Here is a 25,503-nt window from a genome sequence, read left to right as displayed (position 1 = left end):
TTTCTGCATAAATTTTTAAAATATTACAAATACAAGGAATTCAACTAACCTCCAAATGTGTTCACAAAAAATAATTCATGGCATCTCATCCTAGCATTTTGGTAAAAAAAAAAAAAATCTCAACTTCGATATTAAGTTGATCTCACTGAGAAAGCATGTTAATATATTTCACAAAATGGGATGGTGAAAGATCACAATATAATTTGATGAAATAAAAAAAGAGAATGAGGAGTGGGACAAGTTATTCACATTAGTTAATAAATACAGGCACTAGAAGATATATAAACTCAATTTTCTACTGGAAATTTCTATGCACTATAACTTATCAAATGGTTCAGCCAGTTTAAAGTACTTGCAATCACTTGGATTAAAATGACTATTGAATAAAAATATAAACTCTTGGAGAACTGACCTGAAGGAATTTCCAGTAGGATGAATTCGAATTATAATTTGGGATACCCTGGAATTTATATTTTTTGAAGTGAACATTTGTGAAAATATTAATAGTAGAGGGGTTAGTGGACAGTATTATATTAATAAAATTTTAAAACAGTATAAAAGGAAAATAATATAAAGCACAGTGTAGCCACGTTTATTCATAAAGTATCTATATTACTGAGAATGTGAATGGAATAGACCCCCCTTGCCCACTGTAGCTGGCTTCCATCAGCTACTTTATGCGTCACCCCAGTCTTTTGGTCACCGTTTATTGGGCCAGAATGAGCACGTCAGACTGCCTCTGTGTGGACTCCAAGAGCAGCAAACACATCTTCTTCTAGGGAGAAGAAGGCAACTGCCTAAGGGCAGTGGATACATTATAGCACTTTTTTTTTCCCAGGCACAGTTGTATATGTATACTGCTCTTGCATTGCTGCATAAGACACCTGGATCCTTATTGCACATTTCCTCTTTTTGTGTGAATTTAATAAATATTCTATGCAGGTGAGGTCATAGCAAGATACGTTCCTACAGAGTTGGTGTTGTTGCAAATTGTTAATACTGTCTGGAAAACATTTTGCAATATGTTTTAAGAATATTAAAAGTATTCCTAGCAGTTGTGCCATTTCTGGGAACATACTGTGAAGAACTTATCAGACTCATGTACTTGGATGTTCATCACAGTGCAATTTATGACACCGAAATATAAAAAAAACAAAACATGAAATGTTCCAAAATAGAAGATTAGCTAACTATATCAGGGTGTATCTGTAAATATTATGCAATTATTAAGAAAAATGTTTAGAAAAACATTTAATGGTGTAGGAAACCACTATGCCATAAAATCAAGTGACAAATCTGTATACAAATCACTATATACATTATGACTCCAATGGCATGATTTATATATTTATATATTTACATGTATAATGAAATGGACTCTTACATATGTCACCAAAACCATAAGCAACAAAAGAAACAATAGATACATTTGATTTCATCAAAATTAAAAATGTTTGTGCATCTAAGGGAATTATGAAGAAAGTGAAAAGACAATCTACAGAATGGGAGAAAATAGTTTCAAACCATGTATCAGATAAGGACTTAATATCCAGAATATATAAAGAACTTTTACAGTGCAATAGCTAAAAGATAAGCAACCTAATTTAAAAAGAATGTGAAAAGGAGTTGAATAGACATTTTTCCAAAGGAGATAGCGTATGGCCAATAAACATATGAAAAGATGCTCAAGATCATTAGACATTAGGGAAATGCAAATCAAAACCACAATGAGATAGCACATCACATTCACAGAGATGGCTATTATTAAAAAATTAGAAAATAACAATTGCTGAAGAAGATACAGAGAATCAAAACTCTGGGGCATTCTTGGTGAGAATGTAAAATTCTTGTGGAAAGCAATGTGGCAGTTCCTCAAAAAGTTAAGGAGAGGATTACCATAAGACCTGGCAATTCCACTTTTAAGTATATACATAAAGAGAGTGAAAACAGGGTCTCAAAAAGATCCAAGTGTACCAATGTTTACAGCAGCATTATTCACAATAGCCGTGAGGTAGAATTAACTCAAGTGTCTATCAATAAATGAAAGGATAAACAAAATACGGTACATACACACAGTGGAATATTTTGTCATAAGAAATCATGAAGTTCTGAGACATGCAGCAACATGGAAGGACCTTGAAAATGTTATGCTCGGTGAAATAAGCAAGGCACATACAGACAAAAATTGTACAATAGCACTTATAAGAGATGAGCAGAAATGGCAAATTTGCAGAGATGGAAGGCAGATTAGAGGTTACTGGGGGAATGGAGACAGGCGTGAAGAGGAAATGTCTGTTTGTAGATTTTACAACAAAAGAAAGCCCCACAGCCCCTCTGAACCCACCCAACCGTGGTGTCTGGCACCCAGGGGGAAGCAAGGAGTGGGACAGGAAAGGGAAGCTGTCATTTCATGAGTTCCCCTGACAGTGATATTTGGGCTAGGAGCGTCCCTAGAGCCACCCAGGCTGCCAGCTGTGTAGTTGGAGGGAAACTGAGGCCAAAAATCAGCACCTATTTTAAATAATGAAGATTAACCATATTACAATAAAGTTATTTTAATGTAAATGTAACATTCAGATTTTAATCAAGTGACACCAGTTTAGAGATATAATCATAGAGAATATATACTTTTGAAAACAATAAGGCATACTTTATGATATATAATCTTTTTATGACAAAACATATATACTTCTCAGATATGAAACAGAACTAATATGATGAGGAAGACTAGCTGGGACCAAAGTAACACCTTTACAAGTGATTTAACTTTTATACATGACTTTAGTAACACCATTATACAAACAAGCCTTTTAACTAACATTGCTTTGGCAGTGTGATTCTATAAGACACTAGCTGAATTTCACAAAAAAGTTCTGGAACTTGACAACTAATACTTAGCACACCTTTGTACAAAACGTGTAGCAGAAGATACAAGCGGACCACAGTTGCTACACAGATAAAACAGGCACAAAAACTTTACTGTCCTTTGAAAATTGGGCAGAGCAATCTTGAGCTCTCATCCCCTGCTGCTCCTCTAAAAGCTTAACATATTCTACATATCTTTATGTGGAAATAAAAAACGATAGAACAAGAACAGACTGGGGCGATTGCATTTCTGCCTGTAAAGCTTTTCCAAATCAACGCATTCCTCTAGTTTCTGACATCCTTCTCTGAGTGGCCATCATCTGTACAACGCAAAGGATGCAAAATAAAGCGGCTCGGCTTTGTGTTGGTGCAAAGGGAAAAGACAGCTTTTGTTCAGAGCTTTAGGAAAGTCAGTTCAGCCCACATAATCCATTTTTTCCTTAAATTCTGCAAAGTGGCTAATGTTCATTTAATGGTGAAGTGCTGTATGGGAATGTTTCTCCTGCCTCTTCTTTCATAAGATTACTTCACAGACAGGTTGCAAGCGGGTCACTCAACCTCAAAATACTGGACAGGCTTCTTGGTGCCTACATTATCTGAAGGGCGGTAGGAAAGAGTGCTCATTTTTGTTGTTAGGTTCGGATGGGATTTGGCCTTTGGGGGAATGTATTTCAGCAGCTGGAGGAAATATTTTTTAAATTTTTTCCCCAGAAAGCCATAAAAAAGAGGATTCAGGCAATTGTTAAAGTACGCTATGCAAATGGTGATGGGCATGGCGGTGTCGACGACGTCTGCAATTTTGCAGTCATTTATGATGCCCAGCTGAATCAGCACATCCAGAAAAGTGAATATTTGGTGAGGAACCCAGGAGAAGAAAAAGAAAAGCACAATGGCCATGATTATCTTGAAAATATCGTCATTTCTTGGTTTGTTCTTCTGAATTTCGTAAGCCTTCTTGAGGGTCTTCCAAATGAGAGTGTAACTCGTAAGGATGATCAGAAAAGGAAACAAGAAACCCAGTATGTTCTTGGTTAGGCCCATGCCTACGGGGATGGTGGAATTTTGGGATTCGTAGTGGAAAGCACAAACGGTGATGTTTGTGTTCTCGATGAAAAACACGTTGCGGTGGATGATAGCTGGCAAACTGGCCAAGGCGGCCATCAGCCAAATAACGATACAGGTGACTTTGGCTACCAGCATCGTGCGCCGAAGGCGGGACTTCATCGGGTAAACGATAGCCAGGTAGCGATCGATGCTTAGACACGTGAGTAGAAACACACTGGCATAGAGGTTGAAACTGACGCTGGCTGACGCGATCTTACACAGGTAGTTGCCGAAGGGCCAGCGGTATTCCATCGCAGTGTAGACCGCCCACAGCGGCAAAGTCAGTAAAAAGCATATGTCAGCCAGCGCTAAATTCAGGAGGAAAATGCTGGCCACGGTCTTCAGCTTCATGTAAAAGTAAATGACAATCACCACCAAGCTGTTTCCAAATATTCCCACCACAAAGATGATGCTGTATAAAGTAGGGATCATAATGAAGATGTAGCTGTGCCTTCCGGCTTTTGGACAGTCATCTTGGATTCTTTTGATACCATCTTCGGTGGAAGAGTTGAGGACCATTTTGATCTCTTTGGTCGAATTAGTGTCTCAGACACAATGCCAAATGCCCCTGGAGAAGATAAAAAGAAGGTTAAAATATTTTCACTTCTAGTTGTATACAATCAAGCAAACCTTTAAACATTATTTCAGCATCTTAAATCAACTTAAGTCTAGTTTTAAGAAGAAAAATGGGTCAGAATTTCCGAAGAAAATCTGTGAACTGATAAAATCTAAGATGGGAATTTTAAATTATTTTTCAGATCTCATTGCTTCTGTCGGGAGTGATAAATATCCTCCTGAGAAATGGAAATGGGGTGCTCTGGGAAGAAGCTTATCCAAGTCCATTCCATTTCTCTCTATGTATATCCTTGCTTATAAATTGATTCGAAAACACAAGTGTAATTCAGAGAACACTCCTGAATTAAATTAGTTATTCCGAAAGAAGAGTTTTTCCTGAGGTAAGCAAGGCAAATTCATTTTTGTCTTTAACCTCAGAGGTGTGATATACCTTTATCTTACTCTTTAAACCATTTCTTTCATCTCACAATCTACTTAGGTCTAAAAATTATTAGCTTTCTCCCTTAAAAGGTCAGAATAGCTGCCTCTATTTGATTGAGGAATTGGTCATTGATTAAAGAGGCATAGTAGGGAGGGCTGAAGGCACGATTTTCCAGGCCACTGTAAGTGGCAACCACTTAATTCTTTACCTTCCAACTCGATCAGCCTCAAGGTCTGCACTCCCTAACTTTTGTGCCTCCCAGCCATTTCTAGAATTAACACCGAGGTTGATATAAATGAATAGCTTAGGTCAGGGTCATCAAGAAGGCATGTTTTCAGTAAGGGCTCTAGACAGCAGCAGTTTTCCAGATTTTAGGAAGAAATCAGATGCTTGGGAATGAGCTTTACAAAGACTTCTGCTCAAATATTTTACATAATCAGCAATCAAGCTATTCATTTCTGTGATAGAGAAAATCAACCTATTCTACCCTAGACGGGAGTCCATCAGGAAGCCCTGGGAAGGAGACAGAAGGTGCTGTGGTATGCCTAGAGGTGAAGGTCAACCGTGGGCACAGTAGGGACAGCCTAGGTAGGGCGGTGATCTGGGCGCACACGTCCTATTATTACAGCAGGAGAAGGTCTCCAGATGAGCATGGCTATGCCTTCCCCTTGCAGCAATGTGTGCTGGGGAAGAGGAAGGACAAGACCAAGACCACGTTGGTCTCCCAGGAAGGAGTGATTGGCATCTGGGATGGCTGGGCACATTCTCTTAGGAGTGTCCATCTTGGTGTAAAGAGGTGCTGTACAAGAGCTGAGTTTCTTGTAGCCAGCTTTTAAGAGATAATACATGGGAAGAAAAGGGTCCTTCAGTGGTCTCTGCCTTCCCTGACTAGGCAATTCATTCTTCCTAAACAAATTTTTGGCTCCATGTCTACATTATCTTTTCCTTTTGGACTCAGCCTTATACAATCGAAGTCCCTTTCTTTTACTTTCATACACGGGGACATTAGCAGTCACAAACAGGCATCATCCATCCTAAATATCACTTTTTGTGATGCCTTCCCAACCTTTCTGGGCAATTGGCTGCTTCCTTTTCTGGGGCCCTCTGGCACATTTGATGTAGTTTTTGACAGTATATTTTAATTTTCTGTTGACTATGAGACTTCCCCACTCATCTGTCAGCTTGTGGAGGGAAGGGCCAGTGCTGTATCATCTTGTTTAATAGTTTAGGCTCTGATACATTTCAGGAGGCACAAGGAAAGTGTGTGATGAATAAGAGTGAGTGCACAAATGAATACATGAATAGTATTATAACTTAAAAGCTATGAGGACAGAGTAACGACTAACTTCTACATGGTGCTTATGAAATCAACTTACATTCTGCTCCCCATAGAACCTCAAAGAAAATCCTCAGTGTTGCTATCCTGGGCATTATTATGAATAAGACAAACAAAAACAAAACAACAAAAACCAAAAAAACCCAACCCCCCAACCCTTAGCACCTTTCTGAATTTAGAAAATAGAAGATGAAAGAAAGACTAGTTAAAAGAAATGAGGGCTAGGGTCTTAGGGATGTCTGACTCATTTCTTCCTCATGCAGAAAGCTTTCCCTGTACTTTTTGATTTTTCAATTTCTTTTATTCTAGTTACTGCCAATTTATAAGTATAAATTCATTTGAGTAAACAAATACTCTCTATTAAAAATTAAATGCATCACATAAGGTCATTCACACCTAAATGTGGATTCATCTTCTTCTCTTGGATTAATTTACCTTCTAACAGGTAGTAGATATCTGTTGGATTTTGATTAAAGAAAAGTTGGAGATTTTTAGTTAAAGAAACTCAAAGATTATAAGGGCCCTGGATAAACTCCATAACTAGGAATTAGGGTGGAGGTAAATATTTGGTTCAGCTGAGCACAAGGGCATTAAAAGATAGGAAAGAAAATCTGCTGCATCAGATTCCCTAGAGTGCCCCTGAATTCTCAGAGCAGAAGGGACATTCTCCCCTCTTCCCTTTCCCTTCTCGACCTGACTTCTAATGCACACAATTCAGGCTGGTTCTATTAATTCTATGTCTAGAGTATAATTTTACTGACTAGTATGGAACTGTAAGCCTCATTTACAACAGAATGCCTGTGGGAAAAAATTCTATATTTTGCAAATGCTTTTTGACTCCAACTTCTGCACAAGGTGATGTCAGCCTCTTCTTTAGTTTTTATCAAGTCATTCTGTCTAATGTTTGATATGTAAAAGGTCACTCTGAACAGTGAGGGGAGCATCCCTGGAAATTTCAGGGAGGTAATTATTACTTTAGTGGGTATATTGCTTGAGAGCCTCTGGACATAGTACTGAATATAAATAATTAGAATAACATTTATATATAAGTAATGACCAAGACTTCTCACCTTGTAAAGAAACAATTTTTTTTTCATATTTGAGGGCGAAGGAAAGGGGACGAGTAATTTTAGGTGATGGAAACACGTGTGAGCAAGCACAGGGCAGCAGAAATGGAAATAGCACGTTTGGGAACATTCATTCTATTCACTGCACATTCATTAAATACCTACTGTGTACCAGAGTCATGGTTGCAAGAGAATAAAGTCATCATGCTTCTCCTAGTCTATCTCAGGGAATAGGAGCCTTTAAGGACAGAATTAGATTCTAGTGTGTTGAATACTAGTCACACTGGAGGCAAGTGGAATGTTCTGTGTTGATAACTGAGCCAGCTGTGGGGGAGACAGAAATAGGGGACACTTTCCAGAGGAGAGGGCATTTGGACTTTGGAGGATGTATGGGAGGCACCGTGGTTAGAACTTAAAAGCAACCAGGTGCCTGTCAACCTGGAGTATGGATCGTGCCACCACTTGCACTTCTCTCTTCTTACCAATGGCTGCAGCACCATCTCTGGGAAACTGCTCTGAGTAAAGATACAGGCATTGCACAGCTCTCTGGGCAGGGGTGTGGGGTCTGAATGTGGCCTGAGCTCTGGAGGAGAGGGGACCAGAGGCCACGCTGGCCTTGTAAAAGACAGAGTTGTCCAATCTGCATTGCTGCCACTGATACACTTCTTTAGAGAAACTTGGTTCTCAGAAACGAGGGAGAAATGCAACTCATGCCTGGCAATCACTTTTGATTGATAATGAGTAATGGGAAAGAACTAGGTAGTTTACTCTCCGAATCTGAGTGGATGCTGTTTTAGTGAGGAACTGAAGGAGAGATGTGATCTACTAAGAGCCAAATTTGTAGGACTGAGAAAGCAGCTAAATTTCAGTTGCATCCTGTTTCTTCTCCCAGCAGGGTTACAGTCAGGTAGGATACTGAAAAAAACCCAGGAGGACCTACCTCTTCCTATTTCTGGGTCTCGCCATTGTTTTTACCAAGGCTTTGTGTGAATGCCACAGCACTGTTGCCCCCTGGGTGAAAGAAAACAGGGTTTGGAGACTAAAGACCTATAACAGAATCTTCCTTTTCTTTGAATATGAGTCTCAGTTTCCTCATCTGTAAGAAATGGGAATACAGATTCTCACTGTGCATGATTGTTGAAGAAATTAAATAAGGTGAAAGCTCCAGGCATATGAGTCAAATAGTATGTGCTTAATAAGTCTTTTAATTATTATTTTGAATCTTTACTACTATTTTTTGAATGTAAGACAAGCATTAACTCAGCCATAGGTCAAGAAGCATGAAAAGTTAAAAAAAAAAAAAAGATTTACCATTGTAAGCTCTTTCTGTTGTCATTAAAAGGCTAAAATACCAAGCTGTTCTTTCAAAGTATGAGTAAAAAGTAGTCTTAAGCAGCTGAATAAATCTGCCATGAGTTATGTGGGAATTTTCAGCCTGATGCAAACATAGGGTTGGCTCATGGCTGCTGGTCAAACCACATTTATTCATTGCTTACTTTTGTAGGAGTTACCTTGTATTCCTTGACAGTGTCCCCAGTTCTTAAAAACAGGCAAAAGAAAGATTTTCTTTTTTTTTTTAAATTCTAAGAATATTTCCCCAAGACTTTTGATTAGAATATTAATACCTTCTTAAGCTTTTAGGCAATCCGAAACCAATCTAATTAAGTTGTTCATTACAAGCTCCTTTTTAATGAGTTTGTAATCTAAAGAAAAAAAAATACCCCATAGTTTCCTATGATAATAAAGTGGGAACTAAAAGACCAAGTAATTATATTTTAGAATAATCTACTATCAAAGCATCTTTCTCAAAAATCAAAACGTGTAGGCAAGTATTTAGAAGTTATTTGTTGGTAGTGCCAGACAGCTCAATAAACCATCCTGTTTAAAAGCCATTCTCTTTAATGCTCCTATTTTATATGCCAGACTTTAGAGAGCAAGTTTCAGCTCCTGTGTGTGGTGGGTGTGATTGTGTACATGTGTGTTCCTCCCCAGTAATGAGGCATTCTAGAGGGAACAATTCTTAGTAAGTATCCCTTTGTGAATTCATTGAATCGTATAAGTTGTTGCTCAAATTTTTAGGAGTTCTACTTGTTTCTTTTTCAAATCTACTTGTTATTATTTCTTAACCTTCTGTTCTTATTTTATGGCATCTATTTCTTCCTTTATCTTCTTAAACATTTTGAACATTTGTATGTTTAGAGCCCCTACTCAATTGCTTTACTATTTGGAGTTCCTCAGGTATAAATTCTATAGACACTCTTGCTTTCCTCTTAGATGAACTTTTATTGGATGCCTAAATGCTTGGATGGTGGAAGTCTGTGAAACTTCTGCTTGGGCATAAAGGGCTCATTTGATCTGGAAGAGTTTTTAAAGCCAGTTTCTCTGATTCATTTCTAACCCCATACTTTTTCTACAGATTTTGCTGATTAGGTGCCCCACCTACTTGCAAACCTTGGCTGGTATACAGAAGTTTTCTAGTCTTTGGTCATGAATAGGCAGAATTTTCCAGTTCCTGCCTTTAAGCTGGAGACCCAGCTTCTATCGCCATCAGAACATGATCTAATGGCCTTCAGTAAAGTCATTGGAACTTCATCTCAGGTGCATATCTGGTATTATTTTCTGACTCTCTTTTCAGAGCTGTGATCCAACAGAATGTTACATGTTGAGAACAGGAGGGGTTATTTCCAGGCCTGCTTAGTCCATCATCTTCATCTTGACTGGAAGTTACCCTTCATGTTATTTGGAAATAAGTTAAGTTACTTTAACTCAATAAGCTTTGGGTTACTGGGTTAGAAAAAGTATGGGGTTAGAAACGAATCAGAGAAACTGGCTTTAAAAACTCTTCTAGATCAAATGAGCCCTTTCTGCCCAAGCAGAAGCTGTAGAGGCTTCCACCATAAAGCATTTAGGAATCCAGTAAAAGTTAATCCCCAGTTGAACTCCTCAGTCCAAGACTACAAAACCTAAGAGGAAGACAAGTGGTTATAGCTCGGTTCACTTTCCCCAACCCTATGCCACGGCCTTTGATGAAGCATCCAAGCCTTGCCGGGCTGGCCTCTCCTCTATGCTGGTAATCCTGGCCCCAGTGAAGACGGGAGCATGGCACCAGGGGAAAAAAAGTGACTAGAATTGCTTTTAAGTCAGATGCACAGAACAATGCCATGCTCTTGGTTGGAAATCCCAGCCTAATATCTCTAGGCCAAAACACTTTCCTTGGAGATACTTTTGTTCATTAGAATAATCCCCTGCAATTCCTGGGCCAATGTTTCTTTCAAAAAAAACAAACACATATTTTGCTTAAAATTTTTATTATTATTTTTTAAAGATTTATTTTCTTTATTTCTCTCCCCTTCCCCCCACCCCCAACCTAATAGTCTGTTCTGTGTCTGCGTGTTCTTCTTTTTGTCCACTTCTGCTGTTGTCAGTGGCACAGGAATCTGTGTTTGGTCAGTTCTCCAGGTGTGCGGTGCCATTCTTGGGCAGGCTGTACTTTTTTTGTGATGGGCGGCTCTCCTTACGGGGTGCACTCCTTGCATGTGGGGCTCCCCTATGCAGGGGACACCCCTGCGTGGCAGGGCACTCCTTGCACGCGTCAGCGCTGCGCGTGGGCCAGCTCCACACGGGTCAAGGAGGCCCGGGGTTTGAACCGCAGACCTCCCATGTGGTAGACAGATGCCCTAACCACTGGGCCAAGTCCACTTCCCTAAAATTATTAATGCCACACAAGCTAAGTACTTAAGATTCAATCGCCTCAAACTTACTGAATGGCTGTGTGATAAATTTAAGTGGTAAATAATGGTTCCTCGCTGTCTTCCCAAGTCAATATCACTCACAGAGGCCTGCCGTTGCAAGAAATTAAAAGAGGGCAGACCGCTTTCTTACTTCCACATGTACAAACTAACCAGCTGTGGTGATGGTGGTTCAATGTTTGCGCTTCAACAGCCCATCATCCCCTTTGCTTCATGCAAAACAGCCTACGAACTCCAAGAACCCAGTTCTACTAAAGGAAATTCAGCAGTTCATTTCAAGTTAGGCTATAAATTCCATGAAAAGTTACACGCTTTACCTTAATTTTGACTTCTTGGATATTATTCAAGACGTTAATACCTAATAATAGAACACAAAATTACAATTAAATTTCTCTCCCTTCCAGAAATCCCTATTTATCATAAATTAAAAAAGAAAAGAAGAACAGGTAGGGATGAAAGATACGTAATTAAGTCTAGTTCACATGCTTGAAAACCTTCCTTTGACATGATGGCATTAGTAGAAAATATGCTCCTGCTAAGTTTGAAGGGCCATGGAAGGTTTTCTGGGGAGCCTGGAGAAAGGAGAACTCCAGAGACTAGGGGAAGAGAGAAGTAAACTTGCCTTGGAAGAAAATCTGTATAGAAATGAACCCCTGTCCGCCTAATACTCCCAAATTCTTCAAACTTATGGCTTGATAGAATTTCCCCACTAGGAACATAATCACATTTCAATTGATCGGGATCTTGGCAACCAAGGGGAGAGGAGAAATCAATTTGAATAATGTGGCTCTTGGAGATGTCTCACAATTTTATCTTTGTTAACAGAGGAAAAAGGCAGCACTCTGCGTGGCCAGCTTAGTCAACAGCAGCTCTTTCAACCTGAGAACAAAACCCCAGATTCCATATGTGAAGCCAGCTTGCTTTTGCTTCTTTGGGACATTAATTCAGCAGCTGAAACTGTTGCTCTCGTTTCAAATCCACTTTAATGGGAATATGAGGAGAGTTACTGAGCAGGAAGGGAACACTAATTAATTGACATCCCTAAGAAAGTACAATAATATTGTAGATTTTATATGTTTTATGAGGTTTATGTTAGAAATTACTGGCCACATGGCAACTCATTTCAGATTAAAATTTTTAACATTTAATAAATTTTAAGTAATCCTAGTAGGATTAAATATTCTATATACTGCATATGTTTCCCCTAAATTGTTCAAATGTTCAAATTGCAGAATGTTCTTTGGAATTATAGTCTTCAGATTGGTTCTGGATAATAAGTAAGGAGACTGGGGTCCTAATTTTGGCTTTCTCACTCACTGGTTGGGTGGCAGTGAACCAGTCACATAGCTTCTCAAAGTCTCTTCATCCTCAGGGAGTTGGTTACAAGCCTTAAAAAAAACTCAAAATCTTCCTTTTGAAAGTAATCGTTCTAGTAAGAAAGATTTTTTTCTTATTTCAAATAATGGCTTGGCAAGTAGAAGTGACCAATAGCACACCATTAAATCAATCACCTATTTATCTTTCTAGATATTATAACAGCACACTGATTTAAGAGCATTCTGTCATTAAACACAAGAACTCTGTTTTAAAAATCAGCAAAATGAAAAGTTACCTTTTGCTTAAAGATGAATGAAGAAAAAGCCCATATAAGATTATAATAGTGTTCATTTTTTCTTTTTAAAAAATTAACTGTCACTCTAGGAAGTGTTTCCCAAGCACAGCGTTTGGCTATCTGGCTGTGGTGTGGGTTGAGGCCCTACCTAAATAAGCCTGTTTCACTCCATTTACAGCCAGATATGTGGGCCTCCCAGGCAATTCACAAACGGACTCACTGGTCCACACATATTGCTATGGCCATAAAAAAACATTACAAGTGTGCCCTGCAGGGAGTGAGTCGAGATTATATCATCCTATGAAAAGGGTGGCACAACGTGTTAAAATAACTCCCACAAAAATGAAACTACTCTCTGACACTTTGTGGGAAAGCACAACTTTCTAAAGTCTAGCAATTAGTTACTGCGATTTGGTTGCCCAGATAAAAACACAATTCACAATGGAAGATTAGAGGTGAGGGCAGAGTATTACAAAAAAAAAAAAAAAAAAAAAAGCACCTCACAGTCATATATTATTTATTATAATACTTTAAAATATTATATTAATCAATGCTTTAAAAAGCTAAATGGACTTCTGTCCTAAGAAAATGAATTCTATCATGGTAAAGCTTATTTGATTTTATCTAGTTTCATTTCCTTCAAACACAATTATGTAAGCTTTCTGCTTCTTTAATTTTTATATTTGCACATTAAAATGCTGTAAAAATTGAAAGACATCATGGTCTAGCAGAGAAAGCACTGGCTTGAATCTTGTCAAGCTTGCTCTGTCACCAAGCAAAACATAATCTTAAGCAGATAATCTTTTACTTTGTTATCCCTTAAATATAACAAAATATTTAGAATGGGAATACCAACATCTGTTCCCACATCTATTTCATAGATTATGTTAAAGGATACAAGTAAATTCTATGGAAGACATAATAGCACTTTGAAAGTATAAGCTTTCCATGATTCAATCATAAGTGAAATGGAATGAAAGAAAGCTCAGAGCTTTAAAAGATTAAAGGAATTTTTCATTCACAAATATAGCAGGAATATTTTTCATTATGTTAATCTAATGCTTTCATTTTGAGAATTATAACATGGTACTTGGTTAATGCTGAAAGAAAGGTAAAATGGTAGATGATGTAGAGTTTCTACCTTTAGTACTTATAGCAGCAAATATTTGGGACAAATGGGGGCTCTCAGACCAAATCTGAAAACAGATCTATTATCTTTGTCCCCTAATCTGTTTTATACTGTTTTGGATTTGAATCCTCTGCAGTTCATCAATGCCCACCATTCCCTAATGTATCTCTCATTAGGTTAGTGCTGTCCAATATAAATATGGTGTGAGTCACATATGTAATTTAAATTTTTCTAGTAACCATATTAAAAATAAAAGGATAGATAACCAGCATGATGGTGGCAGAGTAAGGAGCTCCTAGAGTCAGCTCCTGCTACAGGGCAGTTAGCAAACACCCAGAGCTCTCTGGAGCTAGCTGAAGTCCTGTTTGGGCTCCAGGAGGCCAGAAGAGCATCCTGCCACTTTCTTGAAGGAATGGAAGGAGGAGGCTGCCCATCTGCAGAGAAGACTTGTAAGTAGAGAGCTCCATGCCATGGAGGCTGGTGCCCATCCTCTGGAGGCATAAGCCTCCTTGGGAGCTGTTCCGCGGCTGGAATTGAAAGCTCCACTTCCTTAAAATGGGGAAGGAAGAGATGGTTGGGCACCAATTTCACCTACTGATGAGTAAATTAAGCAGGCTAGAGTATAATCCTGGGAAGAGCTAAAGTTTGAGCCTGTCTAAGCCAGAAAGAGGCCAGGAGCTGCCTTCTTAACGCTGCACCTGGCACAGGGGAAGTGGGGTGGACTGAGAATCTCAGTGCTGGTGGGGACTGGCTCCTTCCCATCCAGGTCAGATGGCAGCCTAGCCTAGGTCCCAGCACCACCTCCAGGAGGGAGGAAGCTGAGGGGACCTGCGCCAGCCTCTCCGGGAAATTACCAGCCAAGCCCTGGTGGCTGGTGATTATCCTATTCTGGCAGCACAAGTCGCCCCACGGGCTGTTCTGTGGCTCCATTTTTGGGAAGCTCCATTTCCCAAAAACAGGGGAGGAGGAGATGGTTGGTTGCTGATTTTGGCTACCGATTGGTAGACTCGGGTGGCTAAGGTATAACTCTGGGAACAACTGGGGTGTGAATTAGCCCAAGTTGGAAAGAGGCTGGTGGCCACCATTTTGACTCTTCCCCCAGCCTGAGAGGAAGCCAGGAATGAAAACCACAGTGGTAGGAACTAGTTTCTTTCACCGAGATCAGCCTGCAGCCGGCCTAGGTTTCAGCCCTGCATCTGGTAGGGAGGAGGCTGAGGAGCCCTGCACCAGCCTATACAGGTAACTGCAGGTAACTTTGGCTGGCGCAGACTGAAAATCAGAAGTCTATCAGGGCAACTGTGGTCAACTTGGACCCCCACTACTGAGATTGCTGCCCACACCTGCAGCTCCACCCCCACCCCAGGCAGGGGAGAAAGGGGTGTGAAACTTCATCAGTCTCTCTGGGCAACTACAATCTAGGCCTGCATGACTTGGATTATTCCACGCAGCTATGACTTTATCCCTACCCCTTGCAAAGGAGAAAGTTGGAAGAAGCTTCATTGGTCCCTGGCACAATGAGGGCAGCTTGAGCCTCCACAGCTTACAGCACCAACTACATGCTTGGTTCCCATTGCACAACCAGCAAGGGAGAAAGGGCAGGAAGCCCTAAACTAAAGAGAAAAACTGTATCCAGAATAAATACTCTAGTAAGCCAGATGCCAAGACTCCAACAAAAAATTACAATCCACACCAAGAAACAGGAAGTTATGGCCCAGTTAAAGGAACAAGATAAGCCTCCAGATGACATAAAGGAGTTGAGACAACTAATCATAGATGTTCAAACAAATCTTAATAAATTCAGTGAGATGGCTAAAGAGATTAAGGATATTAAGAAGACACTGGATGAGCACGAAGAAGAATTTGAAAGCATGCATTGAAAAATAGCAGACCTTATGGGAAAGAAAGGTGCAATCAATGAAATTTAAAAAACATTGGAATCATATAATAGCAGATTTGAGGAGGCAGAAGAAAGGATTGGTGCACTTGAAGAAATGGCCTCTGAAAGTGAACATACAAAAAGAACAGATGGAGAATGGAAAAAATTGAACAAGATTCAGGAAACTAAATGACAGCAAAAGACATGCAAACATATGTGTCATGAGTGTCCCAGAAGGAGAAGAGAAGGAATATTTGAAGAAATAATGGTAGAAAACTTACCAAACCTATTAAAGGACATAGATGTCCGTGTCCAAGAAGCACAATGTATTCCCATGAGAAAAAAAACAAATAGACCAACTCCAAGACACATACTCATCAGAATGTCAAATGCCAAAGACAAAGAGAGAATTCTGAGAACAGCAAGAGAAAAGCAATGCATAACATGTAAGGGATCTCCAATAAGATTAAGTGCTGATTTCTCACCAGAAACCACAAAGGCAAGAAGACAGTGGTCTGATATATTTAAGATACTACAAGAGAAAAACTTCCAGCCAAGAATCTTATATCCAGGAAGACCATCTTTCAAAAATGAGGGTGAGATTAGACTATTCACAGATAAACAGAGACTGAGAGAATTTCTAAGCAAGAGACCAGATTTTCAGGCAATACTAAAGGGTGTGCTAGAGCCCAAAAAGAAAAGACAGGTGAGATTAGCCTGGGAGAGAGTCTAGGAATGAAGATTTCATCAATAAAAGTAACAAAGTATCAAAAGAGTGGTGAAAATAAAATATAACAGATAAAACTCAAATAGTCAGGAATAAACTTAACCAATGATGTAAAGCACTTGGATTCAGAAAACTGCAACCCAATGTTAAAAGAAATAAAAAAAGTCCTAAATAACTGGAAGAACATTCCATGTCATGGATTGGAAGACTAAATATCATTAAGAAGTCAATTCTACTCAAATTGATATACAGATTCAATGCAATCCCAATAAAAATTCCACCAGCATTAAAAAATAAATAAAAAAAATGATCACCAAATTTATTTGGAAGGGTAAGGGGTCCTGAATAGCAAGATACATCATAAAAAGGAAAAGCAAACCCTCATCTCCAGACTTTAAATCAAATTACCTAGCTATAGTGGTAAAAACAGAATGGTGCTGTCCTAAAGACAGACACATAGACCAATGGAACCAAATATATGGTTCAGAAACTAACCCTCACATGTATGGTCAAGTGATTTTTGACTAATCTGTCAAATCCACGCAGCTTGGGCAGAACAATCCATTCAACAAATGGTGCTTAAAGAATTGGATATCCATAACCGAAAGAAGGAATGAGGACTCCTATCTCACACCTTATCCAAAAATTAACTCAAAATGGATCAAAAACCTAAAAATAAAAGCAAGAACCATAAAACTTCTATAAGAAATTGTAGGAAAGTATCTTCAAGACCTGGTGGTAGGTGGTGGATTCTTAAAGGAGATAAGAGGAGGACTGAGATGGACTACTGATGTTTAATGTGTGTAGAAGTTTTAATTAGCTTTATTGTAAAAGTGTGGAAATGTATAGAATGGATGGTAACACACAGTGAGTAACAGCTAGTTTATAAATAGGGATGTGACTGAAAATGGTAGTCTAGTTATGTAAATGCTGATTGACAGAATGCTAGAGAATAATCTAGGAACTGAATAACACAGTAAACCAAGAGGTGGATGAGAACTGTGGTTGATGGTACAGATGCAAGAGTGTCCTTTGTGAGCTAGAACAAATGTACGTCACTACTGCAGCATGTTGGGAATGTGCAGAAGCATGGGAAAATTACAGCTGGAGTGACCTATGGACTGTGGTTAGCAGTAATAATATAATATTTTTGCATCTATGTAAAAGATACACTGTACTGATACTGAGGCAGTATGGAAAATGTGAGCCAAATGTACACTATGGACATGGTAACAATCAGATGATATTATCTTATCTGTAGCAAATGTTCCACCACAGCGTGGTGTGTTGATGGAGGGGTGTTGTTTGGGAATTCTGCACATGTGCATGATTGTTTTATAAGTTTACATACAACTTCTGTCAAAAAACTTTATTTGAAAAATAATAATAGGGTGGGTTGGGAGAAAAGCACACCAAATGTAAGATAAGGACTATGATTAATAGTAAGATTTTGATAATATTCTTTCCTAATTTGTAACAAACGTCTCACAACAATGCAAGGTGTTGGTGGAGGATTGATGTATGGGACCCCTGTATGATGTTATGCACGTTTGCTTTGTAATTTCACATTTTACTATCCAATTATTTGTTTATGTATGTTCATATACAAATGATATAAAGATAATAATAACAATAGGGTTGGTCGGGGGAAAATACTTTGATTAGTAGTAATATTTTGACAATGCTCTTTAATCATTAGTTAAAAAGGTTTAACAACAATGCAAGTTATTGGTGGTAGGGTGAGGAATGAGAGTCCTGTATGATGTTATGTATGTTTGTTTTGTAAGTTCACAACTATTTCTATACACTTATTGTTTATGTATGTTTATGTATGAGTGATATACTTCAATAAATTAATTTTAAAAAAGGATAAAGTTAGATTGATTTTGATAATATATTTTATTTGACCCAATATATCCAAAATATAATTTTAACATGTAACCAATATAAACATTATTGAGATATTTTCCTTGTTTTAGTAGCCAATCTTCAAATTCCAGAGTGTCATCTGAACAGCCATATTTCAAGTGCCCAGTCACTGCCTGTGCCTGGCGTATTGGACAGGGCAGCATTAGGTGCTTTACTCCTGTCACCTACCTGATCATTTCAGCAATGTTTTTCAAAGTGTGGGCCTCTGCACGGCATCGGCAGCATCACCTGGGAGTTTTAGACATCTGACTCTCGGGCCTCCCTCCAGGCTCAAGCAATCCGAGACTCTGTGGGCGGGGGTCCAGCCAGCTGTGGGAGAATGAGCCGCCAGGTGACTCTCATGCCCATTAGTGTTTGAAAGTCACTACGGGCACCTTAACTTGCAGCCCCTCCCTAAATGTTGGCAATCATGACTGATAGGCAAAACCAAACAAACAACAAAAATGCCTCTGCTAAGGTGCATTGTTTTCATTTGGCTCTTACAAGATAACAAAACTAAATAATATGACAAACTCCTAAGTGCAGCTTGAGAACCACTCCTTAAGCCACATTATTTCCTTTAGACATTCAGGGCTGGTGTAGTTAAGGGGATGCGGGTTACAGAATGTCATCTAACAAAATATCCCTTACACCTACTCTGAGTCCTTTAACTGGGAATTTCAGTGGAGGTAGAGGGAGGATGAAATCCTCCTCCATACTACCATTAGAACTAAGATCTGGGAAGGGAGCATGCAGACTGAGTAGCGTGAAAAGTAAGAGTGAAAGTAAGGTGGGGGGCATAACATGGTGACAGGAGCTAAAAGATATGTATCTAGGACATGATTTACCTCTTATGAGCTATGGGGTCTTTTGCTTTTCAATTAATCTCTGACTGGTTTTCCTCATCTGAAAAGTGATGATAATGATGATGATGTACTAGCACCTGTTCATCCTAGCTCCGAATGTTGTTGGAAAGATCACACCAGGTCTGGTACATGGAGATGATCTGAGATCCTGGAGCTTTGAGATTTTTGCTGGTTTTATTATATTTACACTAAAATGTAAATGACTACTTTTATCCTAGTCATTCATATCAGGACTGGAGAGATAGGGAATCTGCACATGGTGCTAAAAGTGCAAGAAACTAAAGTACCAGAAGAGTGAAAGAGGCTGAGAGGGGGAAGCTGAGAGGCACTGCTGACAAGCTGCACAGGTTGGAGAGCTTTGCCAGTTCTGCAAAGTTTCTTGAACATCTACATCTATCTCTATAGAGTTATACAGACATATAAAGAGATGCACATACATATATATTAACACAAATTGTTATGATACTATGCCACTAATTGCAATAAAAAGTTTAGACCATTCTATCTACTATTATTAGCCACTCCATTAATTTTCTACTTAGGGCCAGTTGTGCTTTCTAATTAAACAGACTGTGATAAGAGGCACGGATGCTGGGCCAATAAAAGGTAAACAACACTTTGCCAACTGAAAAATAAGATGAGATACCGGTGACTGCTGCTTCCTGTGAAAACTTCATTAGCAATAAATGAGTTACCAGATGTCACACATCAGATTTGAAATTAAAATATATTTCCAGTATTTGTGTGCAGTTTGAGCAGGAGGAAAAAAAAAATGAACTCTTTCCAAGCAAGCTGCAAAAGATAATGCATCACTTTTGCCTTTCAATTGTTTGTTCCCCCTTTAAGCATAAAATAAAATTCAGTCCTTGGTTTGTGAAATAGAAATATAGGATTTCTGCAAAGAAGGGCTATGTGGTGAAGCAGCACATGAGTCATTCAGTAGCAGCTCTTCAGGGCAAGGAGAATTATTTTTGAACATCCTGTGCTACACAAAGACCACCATCTCCTCTTGTTTTTAACTTTGCCATTGCAAATCTCCTTTTCTCACCTTCTCTTTCAGCAAGCAGATTCTGCTTTTATCACCGTAACAAAACCGTTCAAGTCAGCAACTGCCAACGTCTACTCCACTCTTCCTGAACTCTGCTGAAACAGCAGCCTGTTAGTACTTCTTCCTCACGAGCTAGTAAAACTCTCCTCTGGTGCTCCGGCTAGCCCAGCCGACTCTGTTCTAGTCCTCAGAGCTCCACGCCTCCAATCTGAAAGCAAGGGTGGTTTAGAAGGGAGCCCACAGCAGGGAACAGGAGAGCACAATTACATGGGAGCCAGCAAAAATTTAAAATAAGCCAGCATGGTAGAAATACCTAACGCCCTTGAATTTTTATAAACAAATATTTTTGGCTGATGAAGACCCATGTTCCTTTGTCATTTCAAAATCTCCACAGTTACTCAGTTCCAGCTGAAGATAGGAAGCTAACATGGCTGTTTGAAACTATTTATTTATTTTTGTCTCCCCAGTTTATCTTGGTGCTTATCTCCTATAAGAAAAGGGAGGTTTATAAATCAAATTCATTCAGAGAGTGAAAGCAAATTACCATTCTCCAGTCTAATAGAAGAAATATTTACAAAGACTTTCTTTACATATAGAAATATCTCAAATCACTTAAAAGTTTATTTCTGGAAAATTAACTACTCATCATATGCTGGGGATGCAAGAGCTACTGCAGTTCAAGGAAGACAGAGCATCCTTGAAATGATTAGCTATATTGATGCAGGGAATTGCCATGTGTAACTTTTCAACTACGTAACTATAGCACAAAGTGCCACAAATTTTCAGTTAAGCTTTTTTAATGTGCAATTGTTTTAGACTTCTCTGAGGTTTTGCTGGATGTATAATATTGGCTGTAGTAACATTTATGATTGATTGAATGCTTACTATGTGCCGAGTGTTGTGCTCCGTGCTTTCATTTCTAGAGGCGCTCTATGAGAGATGGTGTCATTATTCCCATTCTTAAGATAAGGAAACTGAGGCTTAGAGAGCAGGTCCTTACATTCTTGGCATTGTATAATTAAAGCTTCAAGGTTCAAGTTTTTTTTTTTAACTTGGTAGGGTCATATCTTCATACTGTGGTCCAGTGGTAATTTTGTTCTCCAGGGGACATTTGTGAATGTCTGGAGACATTTTATGTTCTTTCACTAGGGAGGGGAGGGGAAGAGGCAGTTGGGGATGGAGGAAAAGAGTTACTGGTATCTAGTAGGTAGAGACCAGGGGTATTGTTAATTATTTTAGAATGCACAGGACAGGACAGGATCTCACAACCAAAAATGTCTAGACCAAAATGCCAATAAATCTGCCGTTGAGAAACCTTGTTCTCGCCCCTATTTTAAAAAAATAACTGATAGTCTGTAGTGCTTATCTTTTATGGAATGCCTTGACTGCATAAGCATTTTAAGGGAGGCTTTCTCATATCTTCCCAGGAAAACTATACATCCCTTGAAAGATGGAATCCCGTTGGGTAACCTCATCAAGTTTCAAGGTCATATTCAGTACTTATTAGGAGCTCTGAAACTGTGAGTTGACCAAATACCTGTTGTATCAGGTCACTCTAGAATTTACCTTCTCTAAGCATTTTTCAAAGCACTAGGATTCTGCACAAGTACCCTGAAAGAGAGAATTAGATTCCTTAGAAGGGCTTTCAGGAATGTGATGGCTTTTGTGATGGCCCCAAGGTGTCCTCTGAGGGAGGGAGGCACAGTGTTGGAAGTCAAACCTTGCCCTCTGGTGGTTTCACCACCACAAACACCGCAGGCAACCGGACCAAGGGCCAGAGCTGTCAGTCCCCATGGGGCTCCTGGCTCTTAATTTGGCTTTACATTCATATTAGGTTCTTCTTCTCTATGGAAAGTACATTAAATATAAAATGTCATCAAGACATTCACTAGTAATAAACCAAGCAGAGAAAAGTGAGAAACAGAATAAACACACCTAGCTACGAACAAAATTCTCAAGAAATTTTGGCAACCAAAGGGTTTCCATGACTTAGCCTGGTTCTCTGCTACAGGCTTCCTTTACCAAACTGCTTTTCTGACCCATAAGAATATAGGGTAGTTTCTTCTGTAGCCAAGGAAGAACGTTTCTGGAAAAAGCTTTCCAAGGAGCAATATTAATAGAGTTCTATGACCAAAATTCTATGAGAAACATTTTTTATTATTTATTGGCTCCTACAGATTATTTTCCCTACAGATTTCTTATAGACTAGTAGTAGAAGAAAAGCACCAAAAATTTTGAAAGACTAGCTAAATCTGAGGAAATTACACTTCTCCCTCTACCCCATTAAGAACTCTATTCTCCTACTATAAAAACAACACTGTATTTCTTATCACAGAGTGCAGCTTTTTCTATATACTGATGCCAAATGGGTAACATTTTAGAGAGGCGTTTGAAGTCATGAGAGGCAGCTCCGGGGGAGACAAACAAGGTCATTTAGAAGGTCTTTTCATTGACAACATCAGAGCTTTCCAAAGATGCATGCAGTCTTTCCGGGATAATCGGAGTAAAACAGAAATGAAGAAAGAGTCCGCAGAGTACAATAATAAGCAATCTCTTGGAAACACTAAGAATTAGGAGTGAAAAGACACAGTGAATGCTGATGCTGAATCTTAACATATAAAACCAAAAGCAACAAGAAAACAAGCAGTGTAATTTAAGAAGTAGAAGAGTAGAAATCTGTTGATGGCAGCATTTGTCAGGGGGAAAAGAAAGACTTAGAATAAACACTAGCCTAGAACTGGTGGCAAGGGACTTGGGGGCTTTTTCTTTGCCTTTCTAGAAATCGAGAACTGAAGCAAATCATTAAACCCTCATGGGACTTTAATTTGACAAATGGGAATGATACTATGAAAACTCTACCTTGCCCTTGAAAGAAGGTTGTGAGATCAACTGTTTAAAATAATCTCTTCAAAAGGTTATATATTATATCCCTTTCATTTAGTATGGATAAACTATATGAAATAAAAACATTTAATCAATGGCTGAAGTTGAAAGCTAATCTATATGCTAAGAAGTATATAGTTAGCACTTAGACTCTTAAAAGGAATATTAATTAATTTAGCAGAATGTATTGGCAGACTGGCAATGCAGGAAACAAAAAATCTATAAACTTTGCTGTCTGAAGGTCAAGGTTAAGATCATAGCTCCATTCTTGATCAGCAGTGTAACTGGCTAATCTATTCACCCTCTGAGCCTTAGTTTCCTCATCGGTAAAAACAAACTACTTTGTACTACTGTGAGCATAAGGGTTAAATAAAATATGAAAAAATTTGACATATATTAAGCACTCAATAAATGTTATCTATTATGATATTATCTATTTTCAAGATATATCCATATGTCCCTATACATATACTAAGTCATTTACCCCATAAAAGTTTACTTTCTATATGTCTAATTTGTCACATTATTATATAAGGTCACAGAATTGATTGGAATGATGCTGGAAGTCCTACCAGTATAACACTATCTGGTGTTATTAATCCCATAAAGCAATTTAAAGAATCCGTTTTTCAGATGAAACCCAAGTAAGAACTTGTAAATTGGAGTCAGAAGATTTTAAGATTAAGTTGAAGGAGGAAAAACTATCACACTATAGACCTTTGGTTGACGAATCACACCTCAACTAATTAAATGGCAAATACTTCCTTCAAAATGCAGGAGTCATAGAAAAAAATCTCTTTGCCAACAGCTCCCCGAGCATTCATATAAGTCTCTTCCTTGAATTATCTAACTTAACATGTGGTAATTGTTGTTCTTTAATATGATTTCATGAGATTCACTTTCTAATAATTATACAACACTGTATTGTTTCTGGTAATAACATTTTTGGTATTTCTTTATTACTATATGAAATAATAGAAAAACAAATTAGGCTAAATACTTTTGTACTCGGAATAGAGCAAGCAGATTTGTGAAGTTCATTAGAACTTTGTGATAGTAACATATATGCCAATAATTTTGGCTATCTTGATATGAGGAGGTTCTGATTTAGAGAAACTATCTTTTAGAAACCTGCCTATTTCCAGTAACCATAGTTGCATACATAAATCATTGATCAGCTTAAAGCAATTCCCAAGATAAATTACATGGTTTCTTTATAGTATACCAACAGATCAATATGTTCTTTTTATATTAAAAAGTCATTGTACAACTTAGGGACTTTCAATTTAGAGTAGCTTTATCTCAATGAGGATCAGGGTCACCCTTCTGGCCCGAATTTATTGTGTTTTTTCTGAAAATACTGGAATATATAGGTATGCCCTTTGTTTCTGTATCCACATGCATTTATTCCAAAATGGCATTTTGGCTACTAAATTATCCAAGAAAAGTCTATTTTAACTTAAAAAGGGAGTTAAACTAATATTCTCTACTGTCTTTTGCTTCTATTTACAACAAAATAAATCAGAAGTTCACAGCATTTTAATTGTCAGAATGGTCCCTAGAAATTATATGCTCCAGGGTTCACACATTAAAATCCTAACAGGGGTGTGAAGTGACCAACGGGGAGGCAGACGGGGTAGGGACAGGGGTGCAGTGAGGGCCTTGCCCTTTCACAGTGGGGAAGTAATTTCTCCGCTACAGCTAATGATGCCATTTGTAGTAAGGGGGCATGTGGGCTGATTTTTGAAGATGAACTGGAAATGTCAAATTTTATGTGAAATCCCCTATTTTGGAATGTTTTTAGGTACAGCTAGTGGAAAACAAAAAAATAAAAAACTGTGTGGAACTAAACAGAACTCTTTTGCAGACTAGATTAGGCCCTAGGGCTGCCAATTGGCAACCTAGGATCCAGGCCAGTCACCTCATTTTATAACTGAGGAAACAGACTCCAAACCTCAGCCAGGTGCTGCTGACCCCCATTCCAATGTTGTTGTTGTTTTTGTAGTACACTAAATACTGAAAGTATACTCTAGATCGTTAGGTATCTTCTCCGCCCCCACCCCCTTCCCTTCCCAGTCCGTGACTGAGGACTTAGAGGAGTGAGGACACAGAGGTGTGATGGGATGAGGGTACTGTCCATTGCTCTTTTCATACAGCTGGGTGGCCCCATCTGTGTGCATGAGACGAGCCTGGCTCAGATTCTGACAACTATCTCATAATGGCAGCTTGGATTTTACCCTCCACTTCACTGTTGCTGCCAGCAACTTAGTCTCGCTTTCTCATTTTTCTATACTGGAAAAAGGTACCGCTATGCCTTTTCAAGCTGTTGCTGCATT

At 38.7% G+C, this 25,503-nt stretch overlaps 1 protein-coding gene across 5 annotated transcripts in view; it reads right to left on the bottom strand.

Annotated features, from left to right (window-relative positions):
• Positions 1 to 1,234: 1,234 nt before the first annotated feature.
• AGTR1 (angiotensin II receptor type 1) overlaps positions 1,235 to 25,503 on the bottom strand; it is a 52,618-nt gene continuing 28,349 nt past the window's right edge. For 2 of the 5 annotated variants that reach the window (XM_004460550.3, XM_058295129.2), the window contains one exon: positions 1,235 to 4,537. In XM_004460550.3, the coding sequence (XP_004460607.1) occupies positions 3,415 to 4,488 (1,074 nt within the window). In that variant the 5' untranslated portion in view covers positions 4,489 to 4,537 and the 3' untranslated portion in view covers positions 1,235 to 3,414. Of the gene's footprint in view, positions 4,538 to 11,435; positions 11,477 to 18,559; positions 18,701 to 25,503 lie in introns of all 5 variants that reach the window. The other 3 variants (XM_004460548.3, XM_012525975.4, XM_004460551.4) reach the window with 3 other exon arrangements.

This window comes from Dasypus novemcinctus, chromosome 4 (assembly GCF_030445035.2).
Source record: "Dasypus novemcinctus isolate mDasNov1 chromosome 4, mDasNov1.1.hap2, whole genome shotgun sequence".
NCBI lineage: Eukaryota > Metazoa > Chordata > Mammalia > Cingulata > Dasypodidae > Dasypus > Dasypus novemcinctus.
Note: the sequence above shows the minus strand (reverse complement) of the source record. Positions and strands in the feature narration are given on the sequence as shown.